Here is a 15,355-nt window from a genome sequence, read left to right as displayed (position 1 = left end):
TTCCCCGCGCTGCCCACTGCTACCCGACAACGTCAGCCCGTACCGTTGAGAGAGAAATGCCTGTTCTTTGTTCTTTCGGTCAAGTCACGTAGAAGGGAAACAATAAAATAATAACAACTGCCAAGTCGCTGTCCGTGGTGCTAACGGTAAGAAAAAACAGCCACTTTTTTCAAATTTTCTTGATGTGATTTTCACACCTGATGATGATTGCTTGTGTTGCAATCGAAACGTCGTGAGAATTTTATTGTTTTTATATTTTTATTATTTTATTGTTTCCCTTTTACGTGACTTTACCGAAAGAACCAAGAATATGAATCCCTGCAGTCACGAAAGCTTTAAATAAAACAAAAGATAAATGCCTGTACGGTGGTTAAAAGTTATCACGCACAATTTAGACTCACTCTAGAATCTGTCTTTATGCAACTGCTTCTCACAGAAGCAAGGAGACATGGTTCCCCTGGGGAAAGTTAGCTTCCATTTTGGTGGCGGCCCTTGCTTACATCCATACACCCGCGCCTGTGTGTTGAGCATGCTGGTTATGTTATTATATATATTAATGCTTTAAAAAAGCTATTGCATTGCCCCACACTATACAGATCTGGGCATTGGTATAGGCGAGCTGCGTAGCCCCACAGCAGCTTATAACACTTTTAATTAAATGTCTATAATAAAAAATGCCCATGCATAATTCAGACTTGCTACAGCGTCCAAATGCAACAGCATCTATCAGAAGCACGAAGACGCGGGCATCCTGGGGGAAGGGCACCTCCATTATATTTGACGCAAGCGCCGGCATTCACAGAAAAAAATTTGAGCATTGATTGCGCTGGTGATTCATTTTCTGTAGCTATAAAGATGCTTTTAGGAAATAAGAAAAAAAACATTGACTTGCCAGTCTTGTCTAAAATCCACAGATCTACTCATTATTATCGGTGAAAAGTGTCGTAAATCCTCGAGTGATTGGTTTATGAATGTTGTAGTTTTGTTGAAAACGTTACAAATAAATGTCCTTGAACGGATTGACAGATGGACAGGCAGACAGACGGACGAGTTTATTACTTCAGCAGCATAGCAATAACGAGCCTGTCGGCTTCCTTAAAATTACTAAATTTTTGGCGTGTTTCTTATTATATCCAAGGCATGAAGCACTTTTTCAATAAAAAGGGTTACAATTTTGGTATAGAGATGATGATATTATTATTATATATGTAGATGCTGTGCTGTTTGCATTAATTTCATTTTATTATCATGCTCAAGTATTTTATGTGAGGTTGGTTTAAAATTCTAATATAGATTGTTGACATTTATTGTTACACGTATCATTTGCAGTCAACTATAAATCCACAGTAGCCTAGCATGGCCATTAACCTTTATTTTACATTATACGCCCAGCGATCTATCTTATTTCCCTTAGTGCACGTGATGAGACTTGTTAAGGGAGCACGTAAAGTTACCATCATCATCGTGGTTATCAGGCATGATCAAGCCACTGTTCGATGGATGAAGGCCTCCCCCAAGCTTTACGTCAAAATGACACTCAATCATATCTTCAGATGAACATTGGGAAAGTTTTTCTACAGCGGCAAATGCCCAGCACAGAATAGAATCTGTTGCAGAGTGTTCCTGCAGACTTTTGTTCATTTATTTTTTGAAAATTGATTAATCAATCTCGAAAAGCAATGTGCCCCTTGCTCCAGAGAATGGCTGCAGAACACATTTTTTGTGGGATTGGCTGCACTTACCCATACACTCCTGCTGTGAGATTGTCCACATGACAGACAAACTGACACTTTTCAAATCTCGGGTCTGGATTTTTTTTGCAAATTAAGTAAACAAAATCCAAACTTAACGTGACGATTTCTTTCTGTGCAGTCCCCGGTCACTGGGCCGAGACCACCAATTTGCTACACTTGAAAACCGATCTTCACCACAGGCGGCTGCCCGAATTGAGATAGCGACGCCGAGATCTCGGCAGTGCCAGCACAACGCCCTGACCCCCGAGCCACCCGACCACTTCTAGAAACATACCGTGGTCGGCTTCCTGACTCCTGTGGGTGAATTCTTCCGACAGGGCCAGGGCCGCTTCGTGCGCCACCTGGCGCTGTTCCGCCACTACTTCCAGCACCCGTGGCTGCGCCTCTTCATCGCCTACCTCGTCACACTCCTCAACTTCCTCATGTTCGCCGAGGACCCCGTGTCGCACAGCCGCACCGAGGCCAACGTGGCGGTGGTGGGGAACTGCTTCTCCCTCGTGGTCAACAAGTACCCGGGCGGCTGGTGGAGCGTGCTCAAGGTGTGCACGTGGCTCTGCGGCATCGCGGGCGGCATGCTCGTGGGAAAATTCATCATCCACCAGGCGCTGTTCGGTAGGTCGTCCGCCCGTCCCGTCGTTTGTGTGGCTTTCGCGAAGGTTTTCCCTGCGGTGATGCCCCAGTGGTGTTTAACGGTTAGCGGGCCGGACTTGAAATGCAGAGGTCGCCGGTTCGATTTGACCTCCGGGTGCGGCAGTTGAAACATCGGTGCAAGGTTCTTGCATTTCTTAAACACGCCCCCCTGCCCGTCCCTTCTGTCCTACCAGAAGGGTTATTGGGTACACGGTAGGTCTAGCTTGTGATAGGATGAAGTGTGGCTACTACCACCTCTTCAAAGATGTCTGACGAGTGTGAAGAGTAGGCCAAGATAGCCTCAAGAGGCGTTTTCTCTCGAGTGGAGGCCCTTTCGTCATCAGTGGCATGAATAAGCAATTGCAGGGCTGCACATTTACCTTGCAGTGTCAACATACTAAATGCATCACCAAGATGCTGTGCAGGGGCAGTCGTATAAACATTACGGCAAAAAAAATCGAAAATAAAAAGAAACAGCAAAAGCACGTTGGGCAAATTGATTTCTTTTAAACGATTGTGTACTCAAAATGTTTTTCAAATATCGTGTCGTCAAAGAGAGATGATGCAACCAAGGTCGCCCTTGCAAGAGAGGCGATGTTTTTCACGTGTCTCGATGGGTTTATTTAATCTCCTGGTTGACTATGAGGGAGCCTCGATCATTAAGGGGCTGAGCGACCAGTGGCGTGTGTGACACAGACAGCCTGGCCCCACACGGACAGCAAATTGTACCGTAGCGCGTAACGATTGAGGTAATGACATTTCTAATTTATGCAACCGGGGGAAACCGCTATAACGAGACGGGTGACAATCAGGACAGGAGGTGGAAGGGCAACGAGGTGGCACGATTGGGGCTAATGCTGTTAGGAACCTCAACTAGTCGAACGGCGGTGCACAGAAGGAAGCTTCAGGATTTTGTTGCGTCAGCCGCTCTAAATTCAAATTGTCGAGTTTGGCCGAGTGGCTCACTGGGGATTATACTCTGCCGATGTGAGATGTGAGAGCATTATGCCAGAGACCACCCCCCCCCCCCCGCTGAGATCCGGCGATCGAATCTGGGCAGCCACTCGTGATTAAAACCCGGTTGTCAAGTCGAGAGAGTTAATGGCCTCGGCACGGTCACCGGTATCCGCACGAAAAAAAATCTCTACGGGTGTCAGGTGCGGGGCGGGGGGTCCATCCTCCCGTGTGCCGTGCGGGACTCTGATGGCTTTGGAAGTTCCAAAAGTGCAATTGAGCTGAAATTGGTCATAAAAAAAAAACACTCCACCAGTTCTGTTGGCCGTGACAGCCGTGGCATGCAAGTTGCTATGGTTACATTGGCAGCTAATGGGTTTCCATTAAGAAGTAGCTCGACGTATTGGAGTCAACAGAACAGGGGGTTAAAGGTGCAGCGCTGCAATCGCCTGCTCGTGCCACTGCTGGCGGAATTGCTTCCGCGAGAGTGAGAGCTAGAGAGCTCCTCTAGAGATCATTTAGCCGACTGTGTGATGCTTGACGAACGTCTTGGAAGAGGTGGGAGTTAGTCAATCGCCTTGCCAATTGGCTAATTGCCGGTGTATCCTTTTATGCTGCTGGGCAGTCAAGAGGCGGGGTGGGGGGTGTGGTTAAGAAACCCGCGCCGTTGTTTGAACTGCCGCACCGGAAGATCGAACCACCACCTCTGGATGACAAGAAATTGTTGGCCACCATTACGCCATAGAAGCGTCATTGAACGAACCACTTTTCTAAGAGAATTCTGTTTGACAGCCGTTCTTGGAATCGTGTACTCTGCTTTGTGCATCGGTTTTTTTTTCTTGCAATAGCATCCTGATGGTGTACGTGTAGCGCCCGTTTGTCAATCCGCTACCTGGATGAGGGCCTCGCCACGCCGTTACGGGCCTTCCCGGGCTATTTGACCCTACTTCACCGTCCTGGCAATTTTTTTTTTATGAACTTTTTTTTCTGGAGAGAGGAATAAAAAAAAACTTAAAGTAAAAAAAAAGTGAAACCGATTTAGCACGGTTGGCTACGTACGGTGCGAAAGAATTTCGATACAAACCAGCAGCCGGCGATGTGTGTGCTGTGGCAGTGAGTAGAATATTGGCTGGAGGAGCAAGGTGTCAGTGGGTGGAAGTTGATTGTCGGCCTGCAGAGTGTGGCGACAGAGTGTGTCTTTCTCCCGTACCACTCTGCCCTAGGCAATGGGTTGAGGGGCATTGAATTACCTCTTCAGTTAACGTTTCAAGAAATCCCCTTGGAAACGTGGATAAAATGAAACTGTTGCAGGGTAAGCTGTGGTACGTGTTTTAAAACGTGTTTTTTTAATAGTCATTCTGTACATTGCAGCTGTAAAATGAAATGGATTGTGACTCACAGCTCATGAAATTCACACTTGTTTCTTTGCTCAGAAAATACGAACCCATTTCGTTAAGATTATCAGACAGGCTTAAACATTGTCGATGGATATCGGCATAAACCAGGGCATACGGTGGTTTATAAGACCCTCTGGAAAATAAGACGCACCCAAAATTTGTGCCCGGTGTCAATAAAGCTATACAAATCTGGTAATGAAGACAACGATCTTCCTTATAGCCTTAACAGACTGGAGGGGCAAGTGCTGTTAGCGAGCACCTATGAAGGCCGGCACGGCACACGAGAGGGTGGGTGGCCGGCACCGTGCCCAACCGCCTTTGTCTCCCTAGTGGCGATGTTTACACACCGCACCAGGAACTCATTTGATGCTGAACCGACCTAGGGGAGGCCCAGGACCAGGTCGTAATCGTCGCTGGTGTTGGTCCGTGAGTGGGAATCAAACTCGTTTTGCCATGCTCATAGTGCAGTGCGCTAGGCACTACACCACCGCTCTCCCATAAATCTGGTAACCTACACACACACCTACAGGACTATAAGATGCACCCCCAACGTTTTTATTTAAAATTCCGTGGAAAAAAAAGTATGTCATAATCCGGAGAATACGGTAACCTTTGTTGTTAATTTATAAATACGGGGAATGTATGAACTGTGCACTTTCATTATGGAGTGCTAAATAAAACATGGAAAATATGACACTTTAAATAACGCGTGAATAAAATATAGCCTCTGTATGTAATGCAGTGTTTCATTAAAACAATTATTCATCATTTAATTAGATGCAATTGCCGCATTTCACATTTACATTCTGGGTAAACGATGCGGGATGGTTTTGCTAAGTGGTGCTGAAGGCAACACTGAAATGTCTCACAAAATCAGTTTTCAGTGCTCTCCTATATTTTATTTGCTAAATGAGGATTTGCATATAATGTGAACTACGTCTTTTCATAGACCTGATTGGCTCACAGCAGACACATCAATATTGTTTACATTTGAAATGGCATGAATGCAATAGTCGAAGCCCACGGAATGGTGGCGAGTTCATCTTTAATCGCAAACTGCCAACTTTGACCGAAGAGATTTCACTGTAATTATTTGGACTGCAAAGTTGGAGTGACAATAATAATAATAATTCTAGATTTGAAGCTTTCGTGACTGCAAGGATTCATATTCTTAGGTTTTTTCGGTAAAGTCACCGTGTAGGTACAAAATTAAAATTAATAAAAGTAAAATAAAATTAAAATAAAATAATAATCACGACGTTTCGGAGGCAACACAAGCTTCCGTCTTCAGGTGGAACCGTCACAGCACGCTTGCTGTATCAAGTATCAAGTAAATGAGAGATTCCAAGAGATACTACCCCGTATATATAATAATAATAATAATGCTAATTAATGACCCAGGAAGAACTCATTGAGTCTTAAGATTCGTTTTCTGGAGGGCCTTGCATTGGAATGTTTGGCCAATTCCATGAATGAGCCGTTTGGCTTCATGTAGGAGGCCACCACAGGAACGACTTGCCCACAAATGATAGCTCACCGAAGTGGCCGCTTATAACGTGAACATTTATAGTAGCCAAATACTCCAAAAACGCATGTTTCTAAATGCGGAGGGAGAAACCGGAAGACCCGGAGAAAAATCCACGGGCATCATGGTTGGATTGGAACCCACGAACCCCCTGTATACCAGGCGAGATAGTTAACATTTCGCCACCGTGGCATACTACATATGAGGGGGAATGACACTCCACACTCATGTCTCTCAGCCTCCTCGCAGTCCCACACCTACAACACCTTGCAAGCCCTGGTAGTTATCCAGCTCAGCACTTGCTCAACACTGCTTAGCAGTCCTTGATATGTTTAAATCAAACATGTGGATTTTGAGATTAAATTTTTTTTTGATAAATGAGACAGTTAAATGCGTCATACTAATCCAATTGTACGTCCATTCCTTGTAATGTGATGCACATTTGTATGTTTAATGACCTTGCAAGAGTGAATTGGCAACGTAGAAAAATGTAATAGACAATCATGATTTATTTCCCCATGCGTGTATTTTTATCATCATTTATCTGGCTTATTCTAGTTTTCCTGGCCCTTGCTGTATAAGTGATCACTGCCATACGACTAATAAAACAATTCCATAAACAAATCACCGTGAAGATTATGTATTGCAGGCATCAAGTCTGCATTAACCACACACATTTGTGTCAAAACATGCAAACAAACATGCTCTGATAAATTTTGACTTAAAACTTTCGTGACTGCAGCAATTCATATGCTATGGGTCTTTCGGTAAAGTCACGTAAATAAAAAAAAGAATAACAATAAAATAATAATAACAAAATAAGTTAATAAAAAATATCACGACGTTTCGATTGCAACACAACCGGTCGACCGCTTGTGTTGTTTATTTTAATTTTTTTTTCTATCTACATGATTTTACCGAAAGAACCATAGAATATGTTCTGATAATATATGCATTGTCTTTGCAACTGATTGGCCTACACCCAAAGACAGCCTTCTGTATGGCCTTGTCTCACCAGTGTTAGGCCAGAGAATGCCAACAGGCTAACAGTAAGTATAAAGGCATTTGCAAGTCTCAAATCATTAATAGCTCAGGTTGAGCAGTTACTGCCTTTGCCAGAAAGGGTAAAGCCTATTCCACCCTTTTCATCATTTATATACTGGCATTAAATGTCCCATAGATAGCGTGACAAATTCAAAGTATAGTCTTCTGTATATATTATAACCCCCTCATTGAGGCATCACATTCCTCTTGTGCAGGTCAGGCATTTGCTTGCGGTGGTTGCTGGACCCTTTCGGCACGTATTGGAGAACTAATTGCACCACCGTGCCTCGCTTACCTTGTCTTGTTTTACGTCCCCTCCCGCCCGCCCCGCTCCACTCTCAATCTCTCCTCCTACTCCTCACCATTCCCCCCTCTCCTTGTGCACAATCCACCGTTTCCGCTCCTTTTTCCCTACATGCCCCCTTGCACTGGAGCAAACTTCCCCTCCACATTAAGGCAGAAGCACTCTCCCTGTCGAGTTTCCGCTCCTCCCTCAAGACCCACCTCTTCTCCCTGGCTCATCCTTCCCTACATCCCTAGGCACCCCCGTAATTTCCATACCCACTAAACCTCCCTCCCCATACCCCCATCCCTATGCACCATATCACCTTTAGCTACGCTCATTGTACCTACCACTTATAACCCTTGTAACACGCCTTGGATAAAAGCGCTGTATAAATATAAGATAAGACGAAAAAAATGGTTGCGTCTACTTCCCCCGGAAGGTGGCGGCAATGATCAGCCAATTTGTCTGCAGCGGCGACTGACATTTCCCTAACAATAATGTATAAAGCAATTACGCGCATTCCCTTCCCCGCGGTTCTCATTTAAGCGCCGTTTGACAAGCACATCTGCCGTGTCAGAACGCGCGATGGCAAAAAAATTGTTCGTTAGCGCCGAGCATTTCCAGGAGTGTGAACGGAATACCCGGTTCGATATCTCAGAACTGAAAAAAGCTAATTTCCGATGTGCGTGTTATTTCTTTGGTCGTTTTCCTTTTTTTCCACGCCCTCGCGTTCAGCTGCCTTATTTTTTTAAAGGGCTTCATTTGAAATGGGGGTTGCCGTGTGATGGCCGTCAACATCTTGGACCTTAAGATCAAGTTGCCCCGGATTCACCCAATTTCGTGGGGCCGTGGAAACTGTTGCGGCATACTCTTAGGTTTTTTCGGTAAAGTCACGTAGGTAAAAAATAAAATAAATGAAAACAACTAAATTAAATCACGACGTTTCGGGCGCAACGCAAGCGTCCTTCTTCAGGTGGGGACAACATAGCGAAAGCACAACCGCTTCACACTTAAGCGGTTGTGCTTTAATTGAGTTGTTTTCATTTATTTTATTTTTTACCTACGTGACTTTGCGACAGTTGAGCCTCCTCCGTGGCTCCGATGAGCGACCACGACGCATGATAAAAAAAGCTGTCGCAGGTTCCTCTCGGGCTACTCGGGTCAAGAAAGGGCAGTGCAGCAAAATCAAGTGGAGTACTGTACTATGCTCCAACATCTTTGCTCCCTCTGCCTTTAGCAACCAGCACTGAACAGCATTGGGGAAGCATGGTCAAATAACCCCCATAACAGTGTGTGTGTGTGGGGGGGAGGCTCATCCAGCAGTGGATTTACACAAAAATGCTGTACCTGCACACGTTAGGGTACCTTCGTTTGAAGCGTGCTTTTGTATGTTATCTTGACAGCAGCCATGCTGCTCAACAATAATCGACGGAGCATTCGGCATTAAATGTGTGCAATTTTAAAGCAACGCGTTTATGTAATGGAAAGCAGATGGTGTGTGCAACCTTTAATGTAAATTAACATATCGAATTGAGCTTTGTCTCCACCTGTGCTTCAGGCGCAGATAATGTTTTACTGTGCATTCTGGAGCATTTATCAGCGATGCAGTTACTAAAAATATACAGGATGACCTAAAAATCAGGATACGTAGTGTTATTTCATATATTGTAACAAATTTGTATTGTTTATTCTATAAGTTAATATTTTATCTTTTATTATGAATATCCATTTTTATTCTTCCCATATGATCACTTCAAGTCTGTCGCTGACAAAACTCGACCAAGAACCCCGAATCAAAGAATCGAGATAGCAACATGATTGATGATTGTCCAAAGATGTGATCTTAAACAAAAAGCCCATGTTAATTTCGGCTGCTGAAGCCTATAATTCATGCGTGCATTAATTGCATGCAATCGTGCAATGGAAGTCGGTTTGTTAAAATAAATGAAATAGCCCAATGCATGCTGGCTTTTGGGCCACCCTCAGGCAGAAGCCTGCCAAGTGCCGCCTTCTCCTGATGTCGGCAACTCACCGCGTCGCGGGCTCACCGTCTGGAGAAACCGCCGTGGCTGAGTTTCATCGGTGGTGTTGCTGCCCCCCAGCCCAGCCCCCACCCCCCCCCCCCCCGGGGGGCTCTCAGCAGAATATATTTCTGGGCAGGGCACCTCCTGCGCCCCCCAACCCACCCACCCAACCCATTCTTTCGATTCATGAAATCCTAGTCGGTTGACAGAAGAAATATCGACGAGGTACAGATGTAGGGACACGAGAGGAGGAATGTAAACAAAGACAAGAGATGTTAGTGTCACGAGAAAACAAGAGATGAGGTACAGAGATGGAGCGGTGGGTGTTAATAGAAATTTCAAGTGACGTTTTTTCTTTTACAGAGCAATATTTCATTACGTTAATTAGGGTTTTAAATTGAAGCTGGTAATTGATGCACACCAATGTTTTTTTGATTAATCCGGTGCCCACCCCCACCATCACCCCCCCCTGCCCCCGAGCTAAACCGGCATCCAAATCTTTTGCTCGGTTTTGTTTAGTGGTCGCGTTGATTTTTTTTCTTTCTCCGGGTCTTCCGCTTTTCTCCCCTCCACATTTGGAAACGTGCATTGAGATATTTTTGATTATTTTGGTGCTATAAATGTCCAAATGATGGGCCACTTTGTTGTTGAGCCATCATTCGTGGCCAGGTCGCTTCTGAAAAATTAAGTTAGCACCTCAGTGGGCTTTGCCTGGTAGGATGGGGATGCAACTTAATTTGGAGCTTTCGTGACTGCAGGAATTACTCTTTGGTTCTTTCGGTAAAGTCACGTATAAAGAGAAAATAATAAATGAAATAATACCATACGACGTTTCGATTGCAACACAAGCAATCATCATCAGGTACAAATGAAAGAGAAAACAAACCTAGTAGACTTAGAAATATAAAGCAATACAACACAAAGAGTCGGCTAACATAACAGTAAACACCCTACCTGCTTGATAACATTCTTCCAAAGATTGCTACATTTGAGAGAGAGACAAAACATAGACACGGAGACACATAGACAGACACATAAGCAGAGAGAGACACACACAGAGACACACAGAGAGAGACACACACATAGGCACACAGAGAAACAACGCCTCTGTGTCGAGGCCTTAAATAGAGAGAGAGGGGGGCATTATATTTCTAAGTTTACTATGTTTGTTTTCTCTTTCATTTGTACCTGATGATGATTGCTTGTGTTGCAATCGAAACGTCATATGCTATTATTTAATTTATTATGTTCTCTTTCTACGTGACTTTACCGAAAGTACCAAAGAGTAGGATGGGGATGGTTGAGTTTTGTTTGTATTCGTTTGGGTGATTTGTTTGCATATCTTGTACTTCACACTACCATCATGGTTTTTTTTTGCACTGTTTGTTGCTGTAACGTTCTTACCTGCCCCTACTGGACATCTATGAAAACCAGCTGCATGGCTCATCGGATTCTGATTCTGATTTCATTCTTCATGGCGCCGTCGGGGGTGGCTGGCAACGTGAGGGTGCGTGCGACTGTAAATGACCATCGCTCTTGTCTACTTGCCCGCCCAGGCAACATGCTGAGGCTGAAGATGTTCCATAAAGACCGGGGCTCCTGGATGGTCATGTTCTTCACCTCCATCATGCTCCTCTTCTTTTTCTCACACATCTACAACCTCCTGCTGACGTTCTCTCCCAACATGACGTGAGTATAAGGGTTGCTACCTCCTGCACAAACAAAAAATAAACACCGCCGAATATGCCGAAGGATATGGGATCCCCTGTTCAGGAGACCTCGTCCACTCTGTCCGGAGGTGATGATTCAAACAACCCACCCGCCGCTCGCGGCTAATTCCATGAATTGCCGCGATTCGGGGTTGCGAATCAATTGAAGTATCGATTCGTCGTTTTTTTTGGTAAAGTCACGTAGGTAAAAAATAAAATAAATGAAAACAACTCAATTAAATCACGACGTTTCGGGCGCAACACACGCGTCCTTCTTCAGGTGGGGACAACGCAGCGAAAGCACAACCGCTGAAGCGTGTCCCACAGTGTGTCCCACACACGCTTAAGTGTGAAGCAGTTGTGCTTTTGCTACGTTGTCCCCACCTGAAGAAAGACGCTTTTGTTGCGCCCGAAACGTCGTGATTTAATTTAGTTGTTTTCATTTATTTTATTTTTTACCTACGTGACTTTACCGAAAAAAACAAAGAGTATGAATCCTTGCAGTCACGAAAGCTTCAAATCTAGAATTATCGATTCGTTTTCACTGTCTCATATTGCCGTTTGTCTTGTTTATTTGTTCGAGTCGAGTTTTTAGCACTTTTAGTGTTTACTCCATTGGCCTAAACGTATGATTATCGGATAATTACGTGCAATTTTCATAACTCGTAAAGCAATAATACCTCGCTCTCCGTGACGGCACAAAAGTGTCGTCATCAAAATAATTGGTGTGAGAATAACAAATAAATGCATGTACACGCGCCCACCATCGTTGCTCTGGCACCTGGCCCAAATGTTCTCATCGCTGCCCTCCCTCCACCGGGGCTCCTGCTGGGGATGAATTAATTACCGCACAAAGACGGTTCACTGCGCCGAGACACAGACAAGTGCCCGCGCACAGACAAAATTGCATTCACGTTTTTTTTTATGGGTGCCACGAACGCATGCAGCACGACTCCACATCACGCTTGGATGACACGCGACACGCTGTCTCAGGGAACCCTTGTCCGCGAACGTGTGTATACGTATGCGTGAACATGCACGCACGATGTGTCTACGTACGGTGTTTTAGCCAATCCACTGCTGGATGACGGCCTCCCCCACACGCGCCTTTGCGAGGCCATGGCGGTAATCCGAGCACGCTTCACCGCGCTGGGCTGTGCCGCTCAGCGAAGTCGGTGAACAAAGACTCGGAAGCATAGAGGCGCACGGAGCAACAATGGATTTTGATTCACTGCCCTCTACTGATTTAAAGCTTTCGTGACTGCAGAGATTCATCTTCTTGGTTCTTTCGGTAAAGTCACGTAGAAGGGAAATAATAAAATAATAAAAATACAACATAATAAAATAATTCTCACGACGTTTCTGCCACAACGCAAGCAGCCGTCTTGAGGTGAAGAACAGGTCTGTCGGAAAGACAGCGTCTGACGGAAAGACAGGTCTGTCTTTCCGACAGACCTGTTCTTCACCTGAGGACGGCTGCTTGCGTTGTGGCCGAAACGTCGTGAGAATTATTTTATTATGTTTTATTTTTATTATTTTATTATTTCCCTTCTACGTGACTTTACCGAAAGAACCAAGAAGATGCCCTCTACTGCTCACCACATGGCCCCCACAGCCGCGTGGACACGTATTTGTACGTGGAGGGTCGCCCATGCCAAGCACTGTGCACGCTTCCGTGATCGGACGAGGCCGGGAAGATTTGTCACGTGGCAGAATATTTCATGTGGTTGAGTGACTGGATGAAATGCAATGAATAAACACCTGAACTGCCAACACAGCGGTTTAGCTCGGGCTTGGGAGGTATTTGTTTTGGCCGACAGAGGTCCCGTTATGAACTCTGCGATTTTGCGTGCTCACGAGATATTTTTGGGGGACTGTTTTCGTTTTGTCCTACCCTATCGTGCGGCATCTTCATAATACGAATAATCAATATTCTTTTTCAAGAGCTCAGGCTATTGTATTTGACTTTCGCTCGCAGCAGATATTTCCTTTTGAAATCGTGCACATCTGAGAGCTCCCGGTGTAAAGCTGCTTACGGAAGATCAGAGGACTTTTGAAGTAGCTGTCTTTGTCCATCTCATAAAGCAGCGCTTTGTTCAACAGCAAAGCTCATTATCTTTGAAGAATCTTCTAAATGATTCCATTAAATTGCACGCGTGCTCGCGCCGGTGACAATCGCATCTGAAACTAGGTCACCTTGCCTCTTTCCGAGACGCGCCACGCTCGTGCGCTGAAGGGTTTTTCACGGCAAGTACTTTTCAATGTTGATCAAATTTGCATGAACCCACGGAATGAATCTTTTATTAGGGAAAATCCTCCCACGCTCTCTCCTCGTGGGCCGCATGCGAGCAAGCGTGTTGGCAGTGCGGCGCCGTCCGTGTCCTCGGTTTCATCTTGGTCATGGGACGAATGATAACTCAATCTTCAATGGCTTCTTTACCTTTAAAGCCTCGGAGTAGTACTTATTCTGGAGCGCAGAAAATGCACAACGCTGCACCGAAACCTACTCCGCAGAAGGTTCTGAAAGGCACGATTGTGACCGAAGCCATTGGTCCTCCCATGTTTTCATGATACCACTCCAGTGTATAATGCATACGACCATGACTTTTCTCTCGTTTTTTTTTTTTACCAGGCTGCACTCGGTTTATTTCCATATGATGAGTCACACATGTATGCATGTATGTTGAACTTCCTTCGCACCATACATAGTAATTCGTGTTAATCGGAGATGCGGGGGAAGAACAACAAATTGAACACAAAAGCAGTTCTAAATGAATTAGTTTTCAATCTAGATTTAAAAGTGCATAGCTTCAGTGGTTTTCTGATATCAGAAGGGAGAGCGTTCCAAATGGCCGTAGAAGCACATCTGAAAGTGCGCGATGCGGTGCCCATCTTTGTTTGATGGTTTGCCAAAAGCCGCCGCTGCTACTGCTGCTGCGAGGATGACCACCGCAGTTCGTGTGATGATGTTTTAAGCGCCTTGACGAGATCAAGGTATTATGGTTCGTTTTGTGGAAGCACTTTGTGTGTAATGAGTGTGACAAGAATTACCGTCCACTTACTGTGGTTACCATGTTTGAAAAGTATGGTACATTTTACAATTGGTGTATTTAAATTCGAAGCGCGGAGTGGGAGTACAAGTTGGTATGAAATTTGATGGCATACTGCCGGAACGTGTTTTTTTTTCGGTGTGGATAAGGATAATGAATGGCTATATATATAGGCGTATCTGCCACGTGCAAATTATATTTCACGCAGCTTCCCATTTATTTGAGAATCCCATTTTTTCGTGTAAGGTGAAGTGACATCTTTTGCACAACGAGTAAAAACTGAAATGCATGCAGACAGGTGGTGAGAGAAGATAGGCCGGCGAATGTAAATGGTTTTGTTCCATCTACTTTGCGATGCAATTGAAAGTTTAATTATCACAGTGGCAGGTTAAATAGATGCGATTTTTTTCCCCCCGGTTTCCAATTATGATTCCATCAGATCCTGCCACAATTGCCTACCTAAAAAAATACATATTTGACGGCATACTGCCGAAATGTTTTTCATTACAAACGTTGTCAAGAAATAGATGAGCGACAGATGAAACCCATGAAATCCTTTTTTTTTTTAAATTGCGTTCGCCAACGGCGCTATTAGACACCGCCATCAAACAGGTGAAGATCCCGTGCTCACGCAGAGCGGGTCACTTCCCCCACTAGCTCACTTCTTCGCCAGTCATCCTTTTTTTTAAAACTCGCGATGCTTTTCATATCCGGCCCCGCAGTGCCTCTGCCGCCACCTCCTCCTTTGTTTTCAGTGTGCTTGGCGAGGTTCAGAGCGCTGACTGCTGTGTAATTGCTGTCACGACTGCGCGCTAGTGTGGTTGCAACTATTAAACTTGCGACGCGCGGGGACCGGTTCCCAGCGGAGCAGTACACTTTAAAGTCGCTCTGTCTCCTCTGAGTGGGTGTAGAGTTTTGGCATCCCCCGCCTGCCTGGTTTTTGGGACACCGATGTAATTCAGCAACGCAGCACATTGCGCAG

The 15,355-nt window shown here is 45.0% G+C and overlaps 1 protein-coding gene across 1 annotated transcript in view; it reads left to right on the top strand.

Moving 5' to 3' along the window:
• Positions 1-15,355, top strand: part of TMEM117 (transmembrane protein 117) — a 56,174-nt gene that overhangs the window by 14,657 nt on the left and 26,162 nt on the right. The window contains exons 3-4 of the mRNA XM_078863456.1: positions 2,072-2,366; positions 11,171-11,303. Of these exons, the coding sequence (XP_078719582.1) occupies positions 2,072-2,366; positions 11,171-11,303 (428 nt within the window). The remainder of the gene's footprint in view (positions 1-2,071; positions 2,367-11,170; positions 11,304-15,355) is intronic.

The sequence above is a fragment of the Lampetra fluviatilis genome, chromosome 16 (assembly GCF_964198595.1).
Source record: "Lampetra fluviatilis chromosome 16, kcLamFluv1.1, whole genome shotgun sequence".
In the NCBI taxonomy this organism is placed as follows: Eukaryota; Metazoa; Chordata; class Hyperoartia; order Petromyzontiformes; family Petromyzontidae; genus Lampetra; species Lampetra fluviatilis.
The sequence above is the reverse complement of the archived record's forward strand: the minus strand, read 5'-3'. Positions and strand labels throughout refer to the sequence as shown.